The 26,733-nt window shown below is 40.1% G+C and overlaps 1 protein-coding gene across 6 annotated transcripts in view; it reads right to left on the bottom strand.

Annotated features, from left to right (window-relative positions):
* Positions 1-26,733, bottom strand: part of NRK (Nik related kinase) — a 408,966-nt gene that overhangs the window by 35,892 nt on the left and 346,341 nt on the right. For all 6 annotated transcript variants that reach the window (XM_056540621.1, XM_056540624.1, XM_056540622.1 and 3 more), the window contains 4 exons: positions 24,279-24,422; positions 23,754-23,888; positions 18,879-18,979; positions 10,400-10,549 (listed from right to left, as the gene is read on the bottom strand). In XM_056540621.1, coding sequence (XP_056396596.1) covers positions 10,400-10,549; positions 18,879-18,979; positions 23,754-23,888; positions 24,279-24,422 — 530 coding nt within the window. The remainder of the gene's footprint in view (positions 1-10,399; positions 10,550-18,878; positions 18,980-23,753; positions 23,889-24,278; positions 24,423-26,733) is intronic.

Below are 26,733 nucleotides of genomic sequence, written 5' to 3'. Positions count from 1 at the left end.
ATTATATTAGTGGTTTACCAATTTATCCTAAGGATAGCACACCACAGAGCGCTTTTCACATATTTTTTGGCACAATGACAGAGCCTGGAGGTGCCATCAGTATGAGGAGACCATATAGTGGCTGAATGACCCAGCCTGTAGGTGGCAACAGCCGGACAAGACCATAGGGCTTCACAATTGAAAAGATTAAATATATTTTTTTACATTTAAATTAAAGATTTCAAATAGATGAACCTAAAAAGTTGTATTTAATGTGCCAGCAGCATGAGGAGACCACATGGCGGTACAGTGGCACAGCCTGGAGGTGGCGGATGCATGAGTAGGCCATATAGTGGCTGAATGGCACAGCCTGGAGTTGGCGGCAGCAAGAGGAGACCACATAGTGGCTGAATAACACAGCATGGTGGTGACAGAAGCATGAGGACACCATATAGTGACTTAATGACACAGTCTGGAGTTTGCGGCAGCAAGAGGAGACCATATAGTGGCTTAATGGCACAGTCTGGAGGTGGCGGAAGCATGAGGAGGCCATATAGTGGCTGAATGGCACACCCTGGAGTTGGCGGCAGCAAGAGGAGACCATATAGTGGCTGAATGACATAGCCTGGAGTTGGCAGCACATGAGGAGAACATATGGTGGCAGTATGAGACAACCTGGAGCTAGCATCAGCATGAGGAGAACATATGGTGGCAATATGAGACAGCCTGGATCTGGCGTCAGCATGAGGAAAACATATGGTGGCAGAATGACACAGCCTGGAGGTGGCATTAGCAGCATCAGGAGTCCTGAAAGTTACCCGGTGACAGAGTGGGGTGGTTGGTGGCAATACCAGTACCCGGTGACTAAGGTGGGTGAAAAAAAGAGGTGGGTGGCACGATCAGAATAGTAGCTGAGGCAGGTAGGCAGAAGAAAACAGTCTCTCTTGTGCACAAGTAAGTATTGAGGATATGCATTATGTTTTATCCTAAGAATATTATTAAAAGTTATGTACCCAAAAATTTTGGGAAATCAAACAAAAGGAAAGGTGTGCAAAAAACACCATGTGCTACCTAAACCATCAAGTAATGATGTGATGCAAAGACCTCTAAAAGGTGGATCGGAACAACGTATGGTTCATTGTAACCGGTATGGGGGTAAAAACTTAAGACAAGTAACACTTTCCTCAAAAAGGTGTAAGGGAACAACGTATTGTCCATTGTCGCAGGTGGGGGTAAAAACTTCCCCTGTAAGGCCCTACTCTCTCTCTATTAATTCCCTTCTTGGCAAGTATTACTTGCTCTAAAAAGGGTGGCCCCACACAGGGAAGTCTCCCTGAAAACCCTGGGAAATGGAAGTGTTTGTAAGTGGAAATAGGGATAAATTTCTAGACAACTGCTTAGAAGAACCCATGGTGCTGATTGTTGGGGCAAGGTCAGATGAGTCTGGGCATTTAAAACCTTTGAGATTGACGTCACCTGGTCTTCCCACATGATGATTGAGAACAATCCATGACACTGGCAGGTCTCAGCTTTGCAAAGAGGGCAGTGCATGCTTAACATTCTGCAGGGTGCCCAAACTTTTGCAGACGCAATTTTTTTGTTTTCTGTTATTTTGAAAGTGTAAATCATGGAAATAAAATCTAACTTTTGTTGACATATTATAAGAATGTCTAATCTGTAATTTGATGCCTTTTGGAGATTTTTCCATCTTTCCTTGTCTTCTTTATGCACATTAATACAAATTTTTACCTGGGGTTCCCAAACTTTTGATCCCCACTGTATTGTCTGTCAGTGAATGCTGGGAGTTGTAGTTTTGCAACAGCTGAAGGTTTGCCACCCCATGTGAATGTACAGGGTACATTCACACGGGCATGGGTTTGCAGTGAGTTTTCTGCTGCAAGTTTGAGATGCGGCAAATTTACCGCCGCAGCTCAAACTCCCAGCGAGAAACACACTGTAAACCCCCGCCCGTGTGAATGTACCCTAAAAACACTACACTACTCCTACACAAAATAAAAAGTAAAACAATATATATACACATACCCCTTACACAGTCCACACCCCCAATAAAAATAAAAAACGTCTTGTACGGCACTGTTTCAAAAACGGAGCCTCCAGCTGTTGAAAAACAACAACTCCCATTATTGCTGGACAGCCACTGACTGTCAAGGCATGCTGAGAGTTTTGCAACAGCTGGAGACACCCTGTTTGGGAAACACTGCCGTAGGATATTTTGGTGGTGGAAGCTAATCCCCAATTTAGGCCGCAAATACGCATTGCGCTCTCTCAATTCTGAGCCCTGTCATATTTCAAGGCAACAGTTTAGTGCCACATATGGGGTATTTCCGTGCTCAGGAAAAATTGCGTTACAAATTTTGGGGGGGCTTTTCTCCTTTTACCCCTTCTGAAAAGGTAAAGTTGGGGTCTACACCAGCATGTTAGTGAAAAAATGTTTAATCTTTTTACACTAACATGCTGGTTTTGCCCCATACTTTTAATTTTCACAAGCGGTAAAAGGAAAAAAAAGGCCCCCCAAAATTTGTAGGCAATTTCTCCTGAGTACGGAAATACCCCATATGTGGACACAAAGTTCTCTATGGCGCACAACATGGCTCAGAAGTGAGAGCGCACCATGTACATTTGAGGTCTAAATTGGTGATTTGCACAGGCGTGGCTGACTTTACTGTGGTTCTGACATGAACGCAAAACAATAAATACCCACAAGTGACCCCTTTTTGGAAACTACACCCCTCATGGAACGTACAGTGAGCCTTAACACCCCACAGGTGTTTGACGAATTTTCATTAAAGTTGGATGCGAAAATAATTTGAAAACATTTTTTTCACTAAAATTCTGGTGTTACCCTACATTTTTCATTTTCACAAGGGAAAATAGGAAAAAAGACCCCACAATTTGTAGCCCCATTTCTTCTGAGTATGGAAATACCCCATATGTGGATGTAAAGTGCTCGTCGGGCAAACTCCAATGCTCAGAAGAGAAAGAGCACCATTGGGCTTTTGGAGAGAGAATGTGTCTGAAATTGAAGGCCATGTGTGTTTACAAAGCCCCCATAGTGCGAGAACAGTGACCCCCCCCCCCCACATGTGACCCCTCACGTAATGTAATTAGGGGTGCAGTGAGCATTTACACCCCACAGGTGTCTGACAGATTTTTGGAACAGTGGTCTGTGAAAATGAAAAAAATGTTTTTTTCATTTGCACAGCCCACTGTTCCAAAGATCTGTCAAATGCCAGTGGTGTGTAAATGCTCACTGCACCCCTTATTAATTTCTGTGAGGGGTGTAGTTTCCAAAATGGGGTCACATGTGGGAGGGTCCACTGTCCCTAAGGGGTTAGCAGGAACAAAATGTTACACCACCTATGTATGCACAGGTTACACTTAATAGAGGACAATACGTTCCACTGCGCAACCTGTATTGGGCACTAATAGCAGGTGATTACAGCTTTTAGTGCTCTGCTCACCCTAACTGGCTGGCTGCTATTAGCTTTTCAGTTGTTGTACACACCAGTGCTGCAGCACACAGTCGCTGTGTATTACACCCAAAATTTCACTTTCTCTCTCAATCTCCCTCCCTTCCCTATCAGTACTTAGGCTGGATTTGGGATTGAGGTGAATCACTGCTGTAAAAATGCTTTTCTGTGCAACACACACTGCTCTCTGTCCCTTTCTCCCTGCAACAGAACACTAAAGTGACTGGCAGCAAGATGGCTTATATAGGGCTGTGACATCACAGGGGTGACTGGCTGCTGATGCATGCTGCATGTGATTCAGGATCATCCCACCTACCCGAGTTCCCGCCTTTCCAGCGTTCCTTGCCCCATGTCCTGACATGTGGAGCCGCCATCTTGGATGCCCTGGAGCCTAGCCCGCATAAATGGAGTATAACGAAGCGATTCATGCGATCGAATCGTGGTGATATTTGCATTCATTGTGAAGCAAATTTTTCTTGAAATTCGTAATGAATTTGGATTCGTCAGATTCGTTTCCCTCAGCCCTAGTGATAGGCCATCAATTTGTAAAGCCTGTGTAACCCCTTTAAAACATTTTTATAATTATTTTTTTACATTCCTAGGGTTTCTATTCTGCTCTTCTCTGGGTAAGCATCATACATACATGTATAATGTGGGAAGAATTAAGCTTGTTAGATGTAATCCCTCCTAATAACTATGGAGCTATCACACAAGAACTTTAATGCTAATGTTGCTCTAATGCACAAGAATGACCTTTTATTACTAAGTGATTACAACCTCCAAGATGATGGAAGCTACCGGGATATTTCTAACATCTGTCAAAGATGCTACATATTTCTACCCTTACATGGTTTTAATTCGATCTGGGCCATCTACCAGCATAGACCAGCAGCTGCAAGCGGTTCTACCTTACCTTAAGTAAAGTGGATTCATGATCTGCTAAGCAGGATTATAATTGTCATTTATAAAATATGCAGAGACCTGAAAAGACCCATCAGACCTTAAGACAAATAGCTTGGTATAAAGCTTAGTTAGGCTGGGTTCACACCACGTTTTCTTAAATACGGATCCCGTATACGGTTTGGAGGAGGGGGCGGGGCTTAATTGCGGCGCCCGCACTCAGCCGTATTCGGGAACCGTATTTAATGCAAGTCTATGAGCCGACCGGAGTGAACCGCAGCCTCCAGTCGGCTTCGTTTTAGGCAGTATGCGGTTTCCCGACCGCAGGCAAAAACGCGGTCGACCACGTTTTTGCCTGCGGTCGGGAAACCGCATACGGCCGAAAACGAAGCCGACCGGAGGCTGCGGTTCACTCCGGTCGGCTCATAGACTTGCATTAAATATGGTTCCCGAATACGGCTGAGTGCGGGCGCCGCGATTAAGCCCCGCCCCCCTACTCCAAACCGTATACGGGAACCGTATTTAAGAAAACGTAGTGTGAACCCAGCCTTACAAAGGACTGTACACTACTATACTGTTCACCTCTCTACTCATCTACACATGTGTACTCTCTATCTGGTATAGGCCATAATCCAACTTGTCATGTGATGGGCTAAACCACGTTTTTCAAATACGGTTACCGTATACGGTTTTCCGCAACAAAACGTATGGCAAAAACTGTATGCAACCATATACAACCGTATGACTCCAAATTAAAACGTATACGGTTTTTCCCCATACGGTTCTATCCGTTTGCATCAGTTTTTGCCAACGGTTTTGCTATTTTGTTGGAATTAGTTTTCCAGCAATTTAATAAAGTTATTATTGTTCTATTGAAATTGCAATCTGTGCATGTGTCAACGTCAAAAACGGATTAGAAAAACCGTGTGCAACCGTATTCTGAAATTCTGTGTACGGTTCTCATAGACAACAATGTTAAAAGAACCGCATATGGTTTTCCAACCGGAGGCAAAAACGTGGTTAACAACGTTTTTGCCTACGGTTGAAAAATCGGCAAAACCGTATCTGAGGCAAAACGGATGCAACTGTACACAACATTTGGAATACGGTTTACAATGCATTCTCTATGCATACGGTTTCGGATATGGTCGAATACGTTTTTTTGCCGAAAACCGTATACGGTTACCGTATTTGAAAAACGTGGTGTGAACCCAGCCTAACTGTAAGTAAAACCCCTTACAGCAGTCTATCATTCATATAGCATTTTGTGCTTGATAAAGATACATGATAATACAGTATATTAATTGTATTTATCCATTTATTTTTCTACCAAAGCAATATAGGGGCTTAATACAGGGAAAACAGATTTGACAATTTCCTTCAATAGGAGGATTTTATGCATAAAATCGATTTAAGAAACTGAAGGGTCAATGTAACCACTTATACAGTAGTTTAGCTAGAACAATGCCACTTCAACACATTAAAGAAGTACTCCTGTGCAGAAAAATTGATTCCCTATCCAAAGGACCCCCCACAATCTCCTCTACGGCACCCCTGCAGTGCCCAGGAAGGGGTCAACCCCTGCATGAAGCGTTGGCCGACATGACCCCTCTATGTATGTCTATAGGAAGCCAGGGATACAGCGTTTTGGTATTTCTGGCTCTCCCATAGAAATACATGAAGGGGTTTTGTCGGCTGCCACTTCGTGAGGGAGTCGACAACCTTCCTTCTTGGGGACATCTGGGAAGCTGTGCATGATCTAAAACTTATTCCCTATCTTATAGGCAGGGGATAAGTTTTACTCCTTTAATGAGACAGCACGAATATATCATGAATGCACCCTCCCCATTACTGGACACTTTGCACCTTCCAAGATTTGAAAAAAGGAGGAAGGTTCAATCTCATCCCCTACATAGAGTGGAGGGAAAGCTATAGAACATGTCGTGTAAATAATGGAGACATACAGTTATCATATGCATGGGTAGTAGCTGGCAGCAGACGTCAGACATAACAGATGGCTTACTATAGACTACCATAGAAAATTATTTAAAATGATGCACAGATAAATATTGACAATATACAACATATACAATTAGAATTATGTTAATCCTGGCTACATCTACTGGTCAGACCATGGCTGGTGACAGTGATCCATGAGGTCTGTATGCCAACAGTGGAGAAACATCCTTGTATCCAGTTCCCTTGACCCACATATGATACCAATTTAAGGGAAGTAGACTGCCATAAATGTTATTGCAGGTTGCTACACTACTGATTTTTTATTATTATTATTTTTTTTGTCTTGATCTGCTGACTGTTGCTGTTCACAGCAATTTAGCAAAGAGGATAAAGCACTACTCCAAAATCCAGCTCCATTGAAATCAATGGTATCTGACAATTACCTGGCACATGGAGCGTAATCGATGCAGTTAGGCAGCTGTTATTTCTGGGCATTTAAAGACTAAAAATTGCTCAGAAAATTCAGAATTTTTAGAACATAGATGTGTAGTTGTGAAAGTTTGCCTTTCGGTAGATGCAAATATATACATGTGCAGCAATATTACTTGTGATAGGTTAGCTTCTGGACTATCAGTGTATCAAAAGATTTAAAGGGGTATTCTGGGATTTTTTTATTTATTTAAAGGGGTACTCCGGTGGAAATTATTATTTTTTTCTTTTATTTTTTTAAATCAACTGGTGCCAGAAAGTTAAACAGATTTGTAAATTACTTATGTTAAAAAAATCTTTACCCTTCTAGTACATTAGCAGCTGTATGCTACAGAGGAAATTCTATTCTTTTTGAATTTCTTTTTTTGTCTTGTCCACAGTGCTCTCTGCTGACACCTGATGTCTGTATCAGGAACTGTCCAGAGCAGGAGAAAATCCCCATAGCAAACCTATGCTGTTCTGGACAGTTCCTGACAAGGACAGAGGTGTCAGCAGAGAGCACTGTGGACAAGACAAAAAAGAAATTCAAAAAGAATAAAAAAACTTCCTCTGTAGCATACAGCTCGTAATAAGTACTGGAAGGGTAAAGATTTTTTTTTTTATAGAAGTAATTTACAAATATGTTTAACTTTCTGGCACCAGTTCATTTAAAAAAAAAAAAAAGTTTTCCACCAGAGTTCTCCTTTAACTGTACTACAGGGGCGGTAAAGTTAGTGTAGTTAAGAATATAGGATCTGTACCTGTGTTTGGTGGCTGGTCTTGCAATTCTTATGTGATCTTTGCCCTGATGTTCATTTTTAGCAGCATACAAAATGAGTGTTGTCTTAGCTTTTTCCAGGTTGCAGTGTGGCCCGAGATATTACATAAATAGTCAGTCAGAGGTTGAAAGGGAACATGTCTGAGCATCAATGGGTGGAGCGACTGCTGGGGGGGAGGGAGATTGTTCTCCACAGGGCTGCAGGAAATTGTAGTTTTAAGCACAGCATGGAAGGCAACTGAAAAGTGACCTTACACTTACAAACAAGGGATCCTTTGTTTCAACTTATTTCCCTCTCCCACATTGGTTGTCCCACCCATTGCAGCACAGCACAACCTTACACACAAGCTGTGGACACATGCACATGTGCGCTGGTAAGGTCATCAGGGGGCTGGACTCACACAGAACAAGAAGCCAAGTCCCTTTTAGTACCTGACATGTACATGACATGTGCAAGCTGAGAAAGGTCCGAGACAACACTCATTTTGTAGGCTGCCGAAAATGTACTCCTGTGTAAAAGAAAGAAATTCGATACCAGCCACCAAACACAGGTAAGCAAAGTAAATTAGTAACTAGACTAACTTTTCTGCAACTGTCTTACATTCAAAGAACCAAAAATCCAGAATCCCCTTTTAATTTGCTGAGAGTGCTTGTCATGTCCATTCCCAAACATAACATTTGGTGGATTGGTCCCAAAGTTTTTCACTACAAAGCCCCAGAATACTAAATTTTAGGACCAATAAAACTCAACCTATACTACCACATAAAAATGTACTATATTCACATAGGAAATAGAAATTTGTATTATCTTGAACTTTTATTTTTAGATTGTTTTCTGGGCGCCAAATGTTTGCACCCACTTGACTTAGCACAGATGCAGTAATCTACAGAGACCCTTTCTGGATGATGGCTTCTCTTTCATTATCTTCCTTTTTTGCACACTCATTACATCTTTCCATTTATCAGTAAATACCTGCACAGTTGGAAGCATCATTTCAGTAAATTGTGGCTTTTTGCCACAATTATAGTTTTCACAAACTCTTGAAAAACATATATTCTCCATTATGTTACACCTTTTTAAATAAGACAGAATGTCTGTTTTCCGCAACCTGTTGGTTGCTAGATAGAGCTTTAGATTTGCCTCTATATAAACCTTAAAGGGGTATTCCAGGAAAAAACTTTTTTTTTACATATATCAACTGGCTCCAGAAAGTTAAACAGATTTGTAAATTACTTCTATAAAAAAAAATCTTAATCCTTTCAGTACTTATGAGCTTTTGAATTTAAGGTTGTTCTTTTCTGTCTAAATCCTCTCTGATGACACCTGTCTCGGGAAATGGCCAGTTTAGAAGAGGTTTGCTATGGGCATTTGCTTCTAAACTGGGCGGTTCCCGAGACAGGTGTCATCAGAGAGGATTTAGACAGAAAAGAACAACCTTAACTTCAGAAGCTCATAAGTACTGAAAGGATTAAGATTTTTTAATAGAAGTAATTTACAAATCTGTTTAACTTTCTGGAGCCAGTTGATATATATGTAAAAAAAAAATTCCTGGAATACCACTTTAACTGAATTGATTTGGCATCCCCTATCTGCCATACCTTAGTACAGGACCTGAGGTGGTGTACTTGGTGTACTACATTACCCACAACACAGTTTTGCCTGTTCTGTTAAGATGTTCATACATTGGTACACCAAACACTATACACCTTTAAAAGATGAAGGAGAGGAGTTCCTGATCGATATGCATCTAGGTGATGCCTTTCATAATTTAACACTTATTTTTTTTATATAATTTTTTTTTTCTTCTAAGGCTGCTTTCACACTATAAAATGTAAAGACCCGTTCAATGGTCCGTTATAAAAACCCTGAAAATCGTCCGTTAAACGGCTGTTACAAAATCTTATATGGCTGTTAGAAAATCCCATTTTAGTCTATGGGATTTTTACATTATCTGTTTTAACCCGTTATAGCCTGTTATTAATAACGGACATTATTTTGTGACAAGAGAATGTACGGAAGAAATAGTGCATTACTATCTTCCGTCACAAAATAACTTCCGTTATTAATTACAGGCTATAACGGGTTAAAACGGATAATGTAAAAATCCCATAGACTATAATGGGATTTTCTAACGGCCGTATGAGATTTTGTAACGGCCGTTTAACAGCTGATTTTAAGGGTTTTTTATTATGGAACATTGAACGAATCTTTAAAACTGATACATTTTATAGTGTGAAAGCAGCTTAAAAGGGTGCTCCGGTGAAAAACTTTTTTTTTTCTTTTTTACATCAACTGGTGCCAGAAAGTTAAACAGATTTGTAAATTACTTCTATTAAAAAATCTTAATCCTTCCTGTACTTATTAGCTGCTGAATACTACAGTGGAAATTCTTTTCTTTTTGAAACACAGAGCTGTCTGCTGACATCTTGAGCACAGTTCTCTCTGCTGACATCTCTGTCCATTTTAGGAACTGTCCAGAGCTACATATGTTTGCTATGGGGATTTCCTTTTACTCTGGACAGTTCCTAAAATGGACAGAGATGTCAGCAGAGAGCCCTGTGCTCATGATGTCAGCAGACAGCTCTGTGTTTCAAAAAGAAAATAATTTCCTCTGTAGTATTCAGCAGCTAATAAGTACAGGAAGGATTAAGATTTTTTAATAGAAGTAATTTACAAATCTGTTTAAGTTTCTGGCACCAGTTGATTAAAAAAAAAAAGTTTTTCACCAGAGTAGCCCTTTAAGAATTCTTTAAAAAATAAAAATAAAAAAAAAGGAGCCATGCAGAATCTAAAAAGAGAGCATAATGCTAAGACAGTCCTTACATGTGTGGGCAGATAAAGGTCATAGACTGTCCCAGAGTCAACATCAATGGCATGAAATCCTACTGATGATCCATAAATAACCTTTAGCCTCTGTCCATTTTCCACTGTTAGGTCGACAAATAATGGTTTTTGATGCAGGGACGAAAATGCCTAAAACAAAAACAGACAAGAATAGAATATTACACAACAGTAGTCAGATCCATATACCTATTCAGTCCATATATCTATCCATATACCTATTCAGTCCATATATCTATCCATATACCTATTCAGTCCATATATCTATCCATATACCTATTCAGTCCATATTACTATGCATATACCTATTCAGTCCATATATCTATCCATATACCTATTCAGTCCATATACCTATCCATATACCTATTCAGTCCATATCTATCCATATACCTATTCAGTCCATATACCTATCCATATACCTATTCAGTCCATATATCTATCCATATACCTATTCAGTCCATATAACTATGCATATACCTATTCAGTCCATATATTTATCCATATACCTATTCAGTCCATATACCTATCCATATACCTATTCAGTCCATATACCTATCCATATACCTATTCGGTCCATATAACTATGCATATACCTATTCAGTCCATATACCTATCCATATACCTATTCAGTCCATATATCTATCCATATACCTATTCAGTCCATATATCTATCCATATACCTATTCAGTCCATATACCTATCCATATACCTATTCAGTCCATATAACTATGCATATACCTATTCAGTCCATATAACTATGCATATACCTATTCAGTCCATATACCTATCCATATACCTATTCAGTCCATATATCTATCCATATACCTAGTCAGTCCATATAACTATGCATCAGTCATCCGTAAGGAAACAGAACTGCACTGCCATAGTTATATCCAGGAAGACCAGCAACCTCCACAAATTTAAAAGCATCTGCTTTTATTGAGGCTATGGATCTGTGTTTAAAATGGTTGATCTCATCAATATACACCATTAGGCTATGTTCACACCAATCTCCGAAAATCTCTGAGCCTACATTCCACAGACTGCGGGCACCGGAATAATATGCCGATGCTAGAACCACACAGGAATGCATTGTCTCATTGACAGCTATGCATTCCGTGCGGTGTCTGAAGAATGAACGGGTTAATTCTTTCTGCGAACACGGAAAACTGAATTTACGTGCCGGAAACATCTGGCATGAAAATTCCGCCGTGTGCACAGCGCAGTAGAATCCTGGTGAATTCAACAGGACTCTGCTGCAGCGGAATTTCCCTGCGGACATTCCAAGTGGAACTCCGCACAGAAATTAAGGTGTGTGAACATGGCCTGAGAGCAGTGTTTCCCAACCAGCGGGCCTCCAGCTGTTGCAAAATTACAACTCCCAGCATGCCCGGACAGCCTTTGGCTGTCCGGGCATGCTGGGAGTCGTAGTTTTGCAACAGCTGGAGGCACCCATGTCGGGAAACACTGCCTTAGAGTCTATGGAAGAATACAAAAAGGGAGTGCAGAGAGGTAAATAGACTCTACCATAGAGTAGTACACCTTTAAGATTTCGACACAGTGGGTGATTTCTCAACTTGATCAGTTTAGATCTGTTGGAGATTATGGGGAGATTTTATTAACAGATTTAGGCTAGGTTCAGACTACGGAATCTCCGGGCAGAACATTTCCGCCCGGAGATTCCGAGTGCGGCCAGTGCTGGCTGAATCAGTCGGGCGCTAGGACCGCGCGGACACTGCAGTCTCCAATAGACTGCAATGTGTTCCGCGAGTATTTCCGCCTGAAGAAAAAGCAACGCCATTCTTCAGGTGGAAATTTCTAAGTGGATTTTCCGTTCACAAATTCTGCTTCACAAATTCCGAAGTGTGAATTTGTGAACGGAAACCCATTCACTACACTATACATTTTAGCAAGCGGAATTTCTGCCTGCAATTTCATTAGTAAAACACAGTTTTTGCGCAACAGGTTAAAAAGAAAAAAAAAAAGTTGCAGAGAAGGAACCAAAGTGGTGTACCAAAGTGTAGTTAAAAAGAACAGAACAGGAAACTAGCTCCGATTAAAATAAAATAACTTTTAAAATAAACCAATTTTTTTTCTAGAATTTACATCCACTATGCTACATCAGTGCATTAAAAGTCTATGATCTAGGCCAGGTAGCTTGCTATAGACCAGACTGCAGAATATACAAATAAAGGGGGACACTTTCCTCAAATCTGATCTTTCATAAGCTCACTTATGGGAGCATACAACAATAATGAAATAATAATATTAGCAGTCGGATATACAAAAAATATAATGCAATATGGGTAGGGAAAAGTATTATTTATTAATATAAAATATATATGGCATCATCTGCAGGGTCCTTGCAGAAATGCTAGTATTATAAATGAGGATAAAACCCAATAAAAGATGAAGGATGAAACTTATGTAAAAGTCTATAACATACAATCTATAGTAATGTACAGCCTCTATGGAGAGGATGTGTGCAGGAAATATTCATACATTGCATGCGATGAGCCATAGGCAAAGTCTGTAGTATTCAAGTCTATGTAGGTTGTGTAGTTACTATGTAACAGTAGAGATGCTTTTAGTCCATATAGTAGTTACTATGTAACAGTAGAGATGCTTTTAATCCATATAGTAGTTACTATGTAACAGTAGAGATGCTTTTAATCCATATAGTAGTTACTATGTAACAGTAGAGATGCTTTTAGTCCATATAGTAGTTACTATGTAACAGTAGAGATGCTTTTAATCCATATAGTAGTTACTATGTAACAGTAGAGATGCTTTTAGTCCATATAGTAGTTACTATGTAACAGTAGAGATGCTTTTAATCCATATAGTAGTTACTATGTAACAGTAGAGATGCTTTTAATCCATATAGTAGTTACTATGTAACAGTAGAGATGCTTTTAGTCCATATAGTAGTTACTATGTAACAGTAGAGATGCTTTTAATACATATAGTAGTTACTATGTAACAGTAGAGATGCTTTTAGTCCATATAGTAGTTACTATGTAACAGTAGAGATGCTTTTAGTCCATATAGTAGTTACTATGTAACAGTAGAGATGCTTTTAATCCATATAGTAGTTACTATGTAACAGTAGAGATGCTTTTAATACATATAGTAGTTACTATGTAACAGTAGAGATGCTTTTAGTCCATATAGTAGTTACTATGTAACAGTAGAGATGCTTTTAGTCCATATAGTAGTTACTATGTAACAGTAGAGATGCTTTTAATCCATATAGTAGTTACTATGTAACAGTAGAGATGCTTTTAGTCCATATAGTAGTTACTATAACAGTAGAGATGCTTTTAGTCCATATAGTAGTTACTATGTAACAGTAGAGATGCTTTTAGTCCATACAGTAGTTACTATGTAACAGTAGAGATTCTTTTAGTCCATATAGTAGTTACTATGTAACAGTAGATATGCTTTTAGTCCATACAGTAACTAGATGACTAGTTATAAGTCTTTGTATATTGCTATTGGAAAAGAGATCCAGCAGATCTCGAAACGCGTCTAGCCTCCCTTCCTCTTATGTACAGCAATCTATTACAGCCACACACCGAAGCAAAGACACAGTTACAAGCAACTTTACTCATTTCTGGTGCGCACAGCGCACAAAACAATTCACTGACACGCCGGCCAGCAGACCTCTCCCTCCCCTGACTCGTCAGCGCTGACTACTCATGAACACGGGAGCGAATAAGCGTTCGTGCTCGAAGCCGCAGCGGGTAAGTAGACAGAGCTCCGCGGGACCACGCCAGGACTGGTGAGGCAAACTGTCCTACTACTACAAAGCCTTATAACTAGTCATCTAGTTACTGTATGGACTAAAAGCATCTCTAATCTTACCTAGTAACTACACAACCTACATAGACTTGAATACTACAGACTTTGCCTATTGCTCATTAGTGTTGAGTGACATAGGCCATATTCGAATTCGCGATATTTCGCGAATATATGGACGAATATTCGTCATATATTCGCTAAATTCCCATATTCGTAATATTCGCGTTTTATTTCCGCATATGCGAAAATTCGCGTATGCAAAAATTTGCATATGCAAAAATTAGCATACACGGAAATTCGCGTATGCAAAAATTTGCATATGCAAAAGTTAGCAGGCACATAAATTCGCATATGCGAAAATTAACATATGCAAATTTTCACATATGCGAAAATTCGTACGCCAGTCTCACACAGTAGTATTAGAGCCTTCTTTTCACCACACAAGCTGGAAGCAGAGAGGGGTGATCACTGTGATGTGTACTGTAAAAAAAAAAACGAATATTCGTAATTGCGAATATATAGTGCTATATTTGCGAATATTCGCGAATAAAATTTGCATTGCGAATATTCGCGAGCAACACTATTGCTCATCTCATGCAATGTATGAATATTTCCTGCACACATTCTCTCCATAGAGGCTGTACATTACTATAGATTGTATGATATAGACTTTTACATAAGTTCTATCTTTTATTAGATTTTGTTCTCATTGATAATACTAGCATTTCTGCAAAGGCCCTGCAGATAATGCCATATATATATATATATATATATATATATATATATATATATATATATATATATATATATATATTTTATATTAATAAATACTTTTTCCTTTCCATATTGCATTATATTTTTGTATATCCGACTGCTATTATTATTATTATTTCATTCTTGTTGTATGCTCCCATAAGTGAGCTTATGAAAGATCAGATTTGGGGAAAGGGTCCCCCTTTCTTTGTATATTTTGCTCCACAGGTTGCATAGGGTACGCAACTTCTCACACTAGTACTCGTCTGGCCTCTAACATATATCACCCTTTTCTTGTGGTCGAACTACCCACCCTCCATATTTCTCTCAGACTCCAGAATTGTTTTTCATTGTTCTACTTACATATCTAATGAAAGAGTTTGTTGAAAACTGTAAAGCATTAAATGTATAATAAAATAAACCTGACTGTGTCCTATGACACTGTTCCCAATATATGTTTCTTCCAAAATCCCCTGTTACCTTTCTCCTTAAATCTCTGTTGTTTGAGGCTGCACGGGGGGATTCTAGCTCAGAACTCTAAAGACTTCTAATCAGTTTGATCTAGGACGTTGCATCTTGTGTGACGCCTGCTGCTGATCCCATGGCTGATACTCAGATATAAAGAGCACAGTCTCATATAACTAACCTTTGATTTGAAGGTTATAGCTTTGGATTGTAGTGCTCAACTGTACCAAGCTTTATACCTAAATTATTTTATTTGAACAGCTATTCTTTTATAGATCATTCAGTTGTGAATTCACAAGGAGACATCGAGTAAACTTTATTTTCATTCTAATTCTTTGATGCAAAGGTTGAATGTTGCATTGGGACAAGATGTAAATATTATGTATATTTAGAAATAAAATTCATCCCTGCAATACAACACAGTTTATTAGCATTACCTCAAAATTATTATCGTATTTTTCGCCCTATAGGACGCACCGGCGTATAAGACGCACCCAATTTATAGGTGCAAAATCTAAAAAAATAAAGATTTTGAACCCAATAGTGGTCTTCAACCTGCGGACCTCCAGATGTTGCAAAACTACAACTCCCAGCATGCCCGGACAGCCGTTGGCTGTCCGGGCATGCTGGGAGTTGTAGTTTTGCAACATCTGGAGGTCTGCAGATTGAAGACCACTGCATAGGAGGTAATACTCACATGTCCCCGCCGCTCCGGACCCGTCACCACTGCCCTGGATGTCGCTCCATCTCTGTCGCCGCGTCCCCGTCGCTCCGGAACGTCTCTGCTGCCGGCCGGGTATCCTCGCTCTCCATCACCGCCATCACGTCGTTACGCACGCCGACGCACGTACGCGACGATGTGATGACGAGGAAGGAGAGCGCCGGCCATACAGGGGATCCCTGAACGGAGAAGACACCGAGGAGGCAGGTAAGGTCCCTCCTGGTGTCCTGTAAGCACTAACCCGGCTATTCAGTCGGGCTGTTTGGGACCGCCGCTGTGAAATCGCGGCGGTCCCGAACAGCCCGACTGAACAGCTGGGTTAGTGTCACTTTCTTTTCAGATGCGGCGGTCAGCTTTGATCGCCGCGTCTGAAGGGTTAATACAGGGCATCACCGCGATCGGTGATGTCCTGTATTAGCCACGGGTCCCGGCCGTTGATGGCCGCAGGGACCGCCGCGATAGGGGTGTATTCGCCATATAAGACGCACCGACTTTTCCCCCCCAGTTTTGGGGAAGAAAAAGTGCGTCTTATACGGCGAAAAATACAGTAACTGTTACAACACTCTGCTAAGGGGGAGCAGATTAAGCAATTGCGTAAGGGGGTCCCCAGGATCCTGGAACAACAGACTTAACCTACTGTCCTGGATCCACAAGGGACAGACACATTTAACTATATTCACATCTTGAGAATAAATATGCCCTTAAAACCTATGGCAGAGCCAAGAGCAACATGTTTCCAGCTTTGATATTCTCACTTATAGGCCATGGGCTGCTTTAGGCCTATGGCCTACAACTTCATCCTCCAGGACTACCTACAGGACACTATTGTCCTTAGCTGATCCACTCTTTGTGAGATTAGGTGAGCTGAGTATAAGTTTATAATTTTACATGAAAAGGAACTATTATCTTTTACAGGGCAAGCTCATCATGACTCCTGTGCCATTTTTTGTTGTGTCACCCTATTTCAAGGGGAAACAAACAATATTATAAGTTTACAAAGGGGACATATAGGATATTAAATCCCAGGGGCATTTGGAATTTGTTGTGGGCAGAAAGGGGGTCAATATTGCTGTGCCGAGGCCATCATTTTACTGTCAAAGCTCTAATGTTAGTGTCCAGGGGCAAATGAGGATACTATTACTTGGTAGGGGCAGGACAGTGGGTAACATTACTACATTGGGGTGCACAAAAGAGACATTATTATTGTATGTGGGCACTGCTACTGTGTGCAATTTAAAAGGGGCACTATTACTATTTGAGGACCCTGAGAAAATCACTAGTGTTGCTCGCGAATATTCGCAATGCGAATTTTATTCGCGAATATCGCATATTCGCGAATTCGTGAATATTCGCGAATATAGCACTATATACTCGTAATTACGAATATTCGTTATTTTTATTTTATTTTTTTTCACAGTACACATCACAGTGATCATCCCTTTCTGCTTCCAGCTTGTGTGGTGTAAAGAAGGCTCTAATACTACTCTATGAGACCGGTGTGCGAATTTTCGCATATGCAAAAGTTTGCATATGCTAATTTTCGCATATGCGAATTTTGCGCTTATGTTAATTTCTGGATATGCTAATTTTCGCATATGTGAATTTTCGCATACACAAATTTTCGCATATGCGAAAATAAATCGTGGGTATTGCGAATATTCGCGAATATATGACGAATATTCGTCCATATATTCGCGAATATTCGCGAATTCGAATATGGCCTATGCCGCTCAACACTAAAAATCACTATTATTGTGTATAGGCACTATTACTGTGTGAGGTATGAAAGGTTGCTCTATTACTTCGGAAAAGAATAGGGAAGGCAGCCTGTGCACACATAAAAATGGGGCATAAGATCAGTAACTGTTTGGCACTATAATTTTGGGGCATATGGGGCACTATTGTTTTTAATTTGGGTAGTATTTGGGGTTTTGTTTTTATTGTGTTATTTTTATGTCCTATGAAGGGATGTTTTATAAATCATCAAAGAAATATGTATTCTAAGGACCGTGTTACATATTATTTCAGAGCCTGGGCCACACATTACCAGTCTGTCCATGTGGTACTACAGTTAACTACACCTCTGCTATTTAAAACCAATGAGTCTAAGTCTATATTGAACTAGCCATGCCGGTGGGAATCTATTGAACTGGTTAGGATAATATATCCAGTTTTGCACAGGGTACCAATACAAACTGCAAAGTTTCCACATTAGGGTCTGGAGGCCAAGAATATTTTCAGAGAAAGCAACTGAAATGTAATTTTGTTTAGTTTTGTTATAGAAAACTGGCAACACTTTCTATTTATAAAGTCACTCCAGAGTTCTGAAATTGCAAAGTGTGGGACACTGAAGCCTGTAAAGTCATAGATCAGAGTCATAACCTAATAGTCATAAGTCATTGAAACTTGGATAGATGACCAAAGTGTCAAAGTGAGACTGAAAATACACAGATTAATTAAAATCGGAGTAAAGTCCAATTTACAGTGTGGGTCATCTCAGCAGTGGTTGACTTCTGCTAGACCGAGTCACTGTTATAGTCCTAAAATGGGTTATAGAGTGCCATAATCTGAAATAAAATTAAATGAGGAAACACTTTTAGGGGAAAGAAGAAGGAAGAGGAGAAAGTGTATTTTGGAAAGCACAATTTAACGCTAGTTGGACTGACACTGTTCAGTGCACAACTGGCACATTTTATACAGAAATGATGGATGACTCACCTTAAAAGCCATAAATTTATGGTATGGCTTTGGCGCCCATGCATACACTTCCACTGAGTTCTTCAGAGCAATAACAAGAAATTTTATTCTTTCATATTTAACTGCAATAAGAAAAAGAAATATCATGATAACAGCAAGGAACTTCTAATCTTATAACTACCAAATGTTAAGGTAAAAACAAAGTGTGCGTTAGCCTAATATGCTTTAAAATGTCTATACTTTCTGTAAGTATACCATAAATTGTACAGAAATGCACACAAGCACCAAAAATACAGTTGTTTGGGGATGCTAGTAATCTGGACAAGGGAATGAAGGTTACACCACCTATAGCTTGTCAGTACTGTGAAATAAATCATTCTCTAGCGTATTATTTGCAAATTAAAATTTAAAGCTAAAAAAGCAGGATTGGAAATCATGTGAGGTAGAAGACTTAATAGGGTACTCCGGAGATTATTATTTTTTTTATATATATATATATATATATATATATAAATATATAGCAACTGATATCTGGAAGTTATACAGATTTGTAAAAAATATTTAATATTTAAAAACTGAAACCTTCCAATACTTTTCAGCTGCTGTATTCCCTTGAGGAAATCCTGTGGTCTTTTCAGACAGACACAGTGCTCTCCGCTGCCACCTCTGTCCTTGTCAGGGACTGCTAGCGCAGTAAAAAGTAGAAATTGGCTATGGGGATTTTCTTTCTACTTTTACTTTCTACTCTGAACAATTTCTGACATTTCTTTCTTTGAAGTACCCCTTAAAGAGTGGATTTGCTGAAGAGCAAGGTGTCTTCTTTAGTGTATGTCTCTATTTATACGATATCGTTCTGAACCCTTCTAAATACCCTGAAAACCTTCACTTGTTTTATCCTCTCTGCTATTTTCTGGCTCGATGGCAGACCCTAAGATTCATTTCCATTTTATCAAAATAGTTTAAGGGAACCTGTGGCATTGGTCTAATGATATCAATGAAGGCTATGAGCTGTCAAGGGGGCAGTCACCACTACTTACTTCTTAAAAGGACCATGACCGGAGTGATCTCCTCATGCCTGGGTGGCCTTGGAAACTGTCTTAACTTCCTGGACTGAATGTGCAAGCAAGTTTTAACAAATTCTTTTTACTTGTTAATCTTACTATGAGAGGAATAATATATTATTTGACTTCATCTATTACTACTGTAAACATTGCCTAATGCCTCCCATACTAGTCTTCAGGTCCCAGATAAGTCTACACGTATTTACACTTATGACCGTATAAAAACTGTAGGATTCTTCTCCCAGGGCCTGTGCTACTGTTACTGATATGTTGAAATTGGACTGGTAACAGATGGGTTTAGAAGGTTTTTTTCATGAAGATAGCCACTGTCCATATGCCCCGTAGGGCCTGGCCCCTTCTTGAGATCTCCCTCTATGAGACAGAGTTGCTCCCATTCTCATGGAATCAAGCTCTCATTTTGTTACTGAAATGCCTTTGCTGGACTCTCATGGCACAGTAGGCCACATGAAGATACATGTACATAGTCAATGTATGTCACTACTGTTAGGCCTCAACTCCTCTATATTCTTAAATACTAACCTTTATAGGTAGTTTTCCAGGAAAAAATAATTGATGGCTTATCCACAACAAAGTGATTGGAAGCTCTGCTCCGGCTCTGTACAATGTTTACATCTAGACACTGCAGCTGTCGGCACAACACTAAATATCTATGAATGGTTTATCCTGGGGATAGGCCATCAAGTATTTTTCCTTGGAAAAACCCTTAAAGGGGTACTCTGCCCTTGGCATCTTATCCCCTATCCAAAGGATAGGGGATAAGATGTTAGATCGCCGCGGTCCCGCTGCTGAGGCCCCCGGGGATCATCACTGCGGCACCCCGCCATCATTACTGCGCAGAGCGAGTTCGCTCTGTGCGTAATGACGGGCGATACAGGGGCCGGAGCAGCGTGACGTCATGGCTCCGCCCCTCATGACATCACGGCCCGTCCCCTTAATGCAAGTCTATGGCAGGGGGCGTGACGACCACCACGCCCCCTCCCATAGACTTGTATTGACGGGGGCGGGCCATGATGTCACGAGGGGCGGAGCCGTGACATAAGGATGCTCCGGCCCCTGTATTGCCCGTCATTACGTGCAGAGCGATCTCGCTCTGTGCAGTAATGATAGCGGGGTGCTGCAGCAGCGATCCCCGGGGTCCCCAGCAGCGGGACCGCGGCGATCTAACATTCTTAAAAGGGGATAAGATGTCTAGGGGCGGAGTACCCCTTTAAAGTGTTAATGTCATTAAAAACAACTTTTGACATGTCGATCAGACATGTTATAAGTTGTTGGTCGCATCGGGCCTCACTCCTAAGACCGTGCTCCCCTACCTGGCCGACCATTCATTTTTCTGCAGATTTCTATGTACTGTACAGATCTCTCAGCTGGCCTGGGAAGTGGAATGCCATGCTGCCCACTTCTCCTGTGAGTGGAACCCAATGCAATCAACAACTTTTGACATCTCTGATCAACATTTCAAAAGTTGTTTTTAATGACAGTAACACTTTAAGTATCAAGTAATAAGATTCAATTACATCCAATAATCCAGTAAAAAGCTGTGTATAGTTCCTGAATGTTTGGATTATCAGATGCTTTTGATATTTATACTGTGCCGAGAAATATGCCAGTATCACCTCAGATGCCTTGTAACATAGCATCTGAATATGCAATGGATATAAGAAAATGATGTAGTAATTTCATTTATTTGCAAAAAAAAAAAGAAAAAAGTTCATTTCTGTCTATTAAGCAATACACATTATCACTTGCTGAATTGTTTTATTACAGTAATTTAATGCAATCGACTGTAAATGGGCTCCAGCCCACATGGTATTTATATTATAATCAGTAATTTCCTGGAATTAGTTGGATAAAAATTTGGGAGTACCTACACTCAGAAACTGTTCTGTAGAACAAATGCAAATGACCAGGTTTTCTTTTTATTGTGCTAAGAGGTGAACATCTGCTTTGGAAATGTAACAAAACACTATTATGTTGTTTACCTTTCATTCCATCTCATTTTACATTCTATTCAAGCCCAGAACTGAGCAACAGAATTTTTATTCAGAATTGTCAATACCATTCTATTTCTTGGATTTGTGTAGGAAAAAATGGACAATTATAATCCACAATAAAATCTGCTGTCAATTTAGAGAGAGCTGTTTATTCCACACAATTTCAGAATATATTCCAGGAATAGGTGAGATGGACCATCATTAGAAGACCCTGCTTACATGACAATTGTGGTATGAAGGAAAAAAGGAGGAGAAAAAACAACGGGGCACTCCCTGTGTAGTATTTCTTAGAAAATGGATGATGAAAATACCCGCCACCAACACCCAAGGTGACGTACTGACCTTGAGTCGATATGCACAGAAGTGGGTGCGGCCCCTGTGGTATGTTGGGGGGGGGGGGGGGATGTGACAGGATAGAGATAGCAACAGTCTGCTGCTCTCACCCCTTATTTTTCCGTATTCCCGAGGGTAAAAAAAGAAGTCAAAGGTAAAACAGGACAACGTGTTTCGGCGCACACTCGCGCCTTCCTCAGGTCCAAAATCACAAATCTGTGTAGTCCTGGCCAGGGTTCCTGCCTACCTTCCTACCTTTGACTTCTTTTTCTAATAAAAGTTAGTCCTGCGTAAGTGCTGGCTCATACCTCCGTTTTATTTGACCCCCATCGCAACACAGTAGCGCTCGCAAAAAAAAACAATTTTTCACTCTTTACAATGACAATTGTGGCAGAGCTTGAAAGGTTTTTCCAGGGAGCAAAAGGGCCCACCTACTCTGTTCCCCAGCACTCTACTTCCACTCCCTGGTCGTCTTGGAAGTATTCTGCATCGTGCATCATGTGTTGGCAGGGTTTCAACCACACACAATTATTAGGAAATGAGCCTGTCCCCCCTGTTTTGGAAGGTGGAGGTGGAGAGTCAGGGAAGAGAACAGGCAGGAACTTTTCTGCTCCCTGGCAAACCCACCTAAAGCAGTTTTTATAGAAAAACTGCCTAAAAGCCTATTTTCAGGATACTCAGGATGGGTCATCAATCATAGATTGGGGGTGCCGCAATCAAAGATTAAGGTAAAATGTAGGCACTGGTGGAGTACACAGTAGAAGCAGAAGATCAGGGCAGACAACAGACCAAAGTATGTGGTCAGTAAACTACCTGGGTAAATACCAATAGATACCTTCCTTACTCAGGCCCACATAAGTGGGGGTTCCTTAGAAAACACAGACAAGAACACTATTTTCCAACCATATTTAGCTTAGAAGTCCTAATCGTCAAGGAATTATTAGATTTCCAAACTATCATCCTTCCTATTTATGACCCACATAACATGAGGCTCCCATGTGTTTCCACAGAAATTGACATGAAGGGTGAATTTTTAGAAGGGTTCACAATAATGAGTGAATCACAAGGTGTTTGGCCTTTTAGTGCCCAAATAATCAGCTGTAACCTGGCACAGGTAGACCCGACATGATAGGCTTAATTTACCTATGGTGCCACCAAAGTATAAATGAACCATTACACAGCTCTGATGCAATGGGTTGTCAGGTCTGATGATCAAAGGGTTGGCCATGTAATGCACAAGTGTATTCTGTAACCTTTGTTACTGTTCTTAACTAATGAATAGACTCCCCTATTAACTCAAATGCACAAATAGAATATGTAGAAAAGGGCTATTCAAGCCCAAAAACCACTTCAAAGAATAACTGTATAGCAATATATAAGTTTAAGGGCAAAATGTACAGAATATACATTTCAATAAATTATATTATTTACTTATTTTAAGAGAAAGTACAGTATGTTATATGAGGATACTATTATATGCTTGCACTCACCAACTTTGTAGTGTACACAACCCTCCAGGTCTCCAACAGAGATCCAGCCTTGTTTTTTCTCTACTTCTGGATCATTCCGTAGGATCTTGTTCCTCAGCCACGATAAGTAATAAACCCGTAGCTTGTTCTTCTTGCCTTAAGTTGCAAAAACATTTTTTTTTAGCTGTACAATAAAGACAATAGCCCTGATTGGAGTGTAGTTTTCTTGTTGGTTTTTGTTTAAAGTGGGATCACTAACTCTAATTCTACACAAGGCCTTATTCTTATTTCCTATCTGTTAAACACATACTAGCATGGCTATATACTTTATCATTTTCTGTAGAGTGTAGCTCTGGCCTATATTAGGGTATGCCAGTTATACATTAAGTGCCTTTAATGTCTATACATTGCAGGGGCTCAAAAGACTTAAACAATCTCCTATATCTATCAAAGAACAAAAAAATCTAAAAGATGAAAAAAACTCCAGTCATTCCAAAAAGGAAAACATGATATTATATTCTCTTGAAAAGACTTGTGGAATCATACCTGAAATTGTGATTAGAATATTCAGTCCTTCCAGAACATCCATTTGGTAGAAGCGTCTTCTGCTTATGAGGGAATAAACTCTACCTTGTCCACTCCTGTCCAGGAACCATAGACCATGCTCTGTTCCCACCAATAGGTTTACACCTTCAATAACAAGACGCAACATACATGAGGCATGTAACCATCATCAATGAAGTTAGATTCATGGCAACAATTAAATGGGACAGGAGTTCTTTAGAGGATGGAATAAAAGCAATCTCAGCAATGTTCTCTGTTAGTGAGAAAAATGGACCAGCCTCTAAACTTCACTGCAAACCCAGGGAAGCCTTGTGTATGTGATCATAGGAGAATATAGCAACTGCTTGTACTGCTCACTTCCCTGACCAATCACCAGAATACCTGCGCAAGGACACGCCGGTCCCACTCTCGGCCTTACACCACAAATAGAAGGAAAGATTGTCCAGCGCTAGCCATGCAGGTAAAAGCTTGCTTTTATTTGGATAATTCAACAGAAGTCACTGACAGAGGACAATGACTGACGCGTTTCGCACCTAGGTGCTTAATCGTAGACTGACCAGTCTACGATTAAGCACCTAGGTGCGAAACGCATCTGACATTGTCCTCTGTCAGTGACTTCTGTTGGATTATCCATATAAAAGCAAGCTTTTACCTGCATGGCTAGCGCTGGACAATCTTTCCTTCTATCATAGGAGAATATGCAGTATATTTCCCTGTGTGCATATTTGATGCGCAGGATTTGAAGCTGCAGATTTGAACACAGCTTCAAATTCTGCACTTCAAATATGTGTAGGTTTTGTACGTGTGAATACTCTCTAATGGGGGAAGCATGACGCTTATCCACCATGACAGTTGCTCTTCTTACATTCTTATTATAAAATCTTGGAATTTTTTTAAATTTAATACTCAAAAACCACTCCTTTAATACACCTTTCCTTTATATGTTGGTGATGTAAGATAATTTAAACAAATAAGATAATGAAAAGAAATTTCTTTGCTTTCCCATATTTCCCATTATGTTATCTGTAAATGCACTTGCTTGATAAATTGCTGAATGACTGAAAGCAAAGAAAGATTGAAGACCATTTTGGTTATTTTCCCTAAATAAATAACTACATTCTATGTACAGTCCTGATGATCTTCAAACTGTTTACAGTATCCAATCCGACAAACTATATATTGACTTTTGGATTTGTTCTTATAACTGGCTGGCTTAAACAGTGCTATGGCTATGAATGCATTTGAAAAAGATTCTTGGTCAATGGTAATGGTAAGATATAGTTCAATGTTTAATAAATGCTACTACTGAGTGTGTATTGCAGGTCTATCTGCCAAAGGCTGATCATATAGTGTCTTGCTATAAGCTCAGATTTCACAATATCTCCGTTTCAATCTAAAAGTTGAGATACCGTACTTTCTTTGACTGATCTTCTACTGATCCTGACTTATAGCACAAAGCCCCCTTTACAATACTATTGGTTTCCGAGGCCAAATCTCCTAGAATTGAGTCTTGTTTTAGCTTGTTTTAGCTTGTTTCAGTACTGTGCATTGTGGGTAGTAAAGTAATTTTTAGCAATTGTATAGTAATTCGGTGTATAAAAAAAACTAACTCCCAAAATATATAGCAACAGAGAAAATTGTGTTAAAATAAGCTCAACTAAGCTGTTTGTAGCATATCTGTTAACACATTGTTGTCAAATCAATAGCACTGCCACTCACTTTAAAGCTGTACGCTAATATATATATATATATATATATATATATATATATATATATATATATATCTCAAGCAATGGGAATAGCAGCACATCAAGTTTCAAGGGTAAGGTGGTGCACACTATGGCCCTGGTCAGGATGAATGCAAAAACAGGTGGTTTTATTCCATTTTCAAATATACAGACATGCAACGTTTCATCTGCCCATGCAGCCTTTCTCAAGTGTATTTATATATATATATATATATATATAGATATATATAGATATATATATATATACACACACAGTGGTCCCTCAACATACGATGGTAATCCGTTCCAAATGAACCATCGTTTGTTGAAACCATCGTATGTTGAGGGATCCTTGCAATGTAAAATATAGGACAGTGGTCTCCAACCTGCGAACCTTCAGATATTGCAAAACTACAACTCCCAGCATGCCCGGACAGCCGTTGGCTGTCCGGGCATGCTGGGAGTTGTAGTTTTGCAACATCTGGAGGTCCGCAGGTTGAAGACTACTGGTATTGGAGGTTATACTCACGTGGCCGCACCGCTCCGGACCGTCACCGTTGCCCTGGATGTCACCCTCCATCGCTGCGTCCCCGGGGTGTCTCCGGCGCTCTGGGAAGGTCTCTGCTGCCTGGGAACATCGCTCTCTGTCGCCGTCATCACGTCACTACGCACGCCGCTCCTATTGGATGACGGGACGGCGTGCGCGGCGA

The sequence above is a fragment of the Hyla sarda genome, chromosome 9 (genome assembly GCF_029499605.1).
Source record: "Hyla sarda isolate aHylSar1 chromosome 9, aHylSar1.hap1, whole genome shotgun sequence".
Classification (NCBI taxonomy): domain Eukaryota; kingdom Metazoa; phylum Chordata; class Amphibia; order Anura; family Hylidae; genus Hyla; species Hyla sarda.
This window is presented reverse-complemented; position numbering and strand designations above follow the sequence as displayed.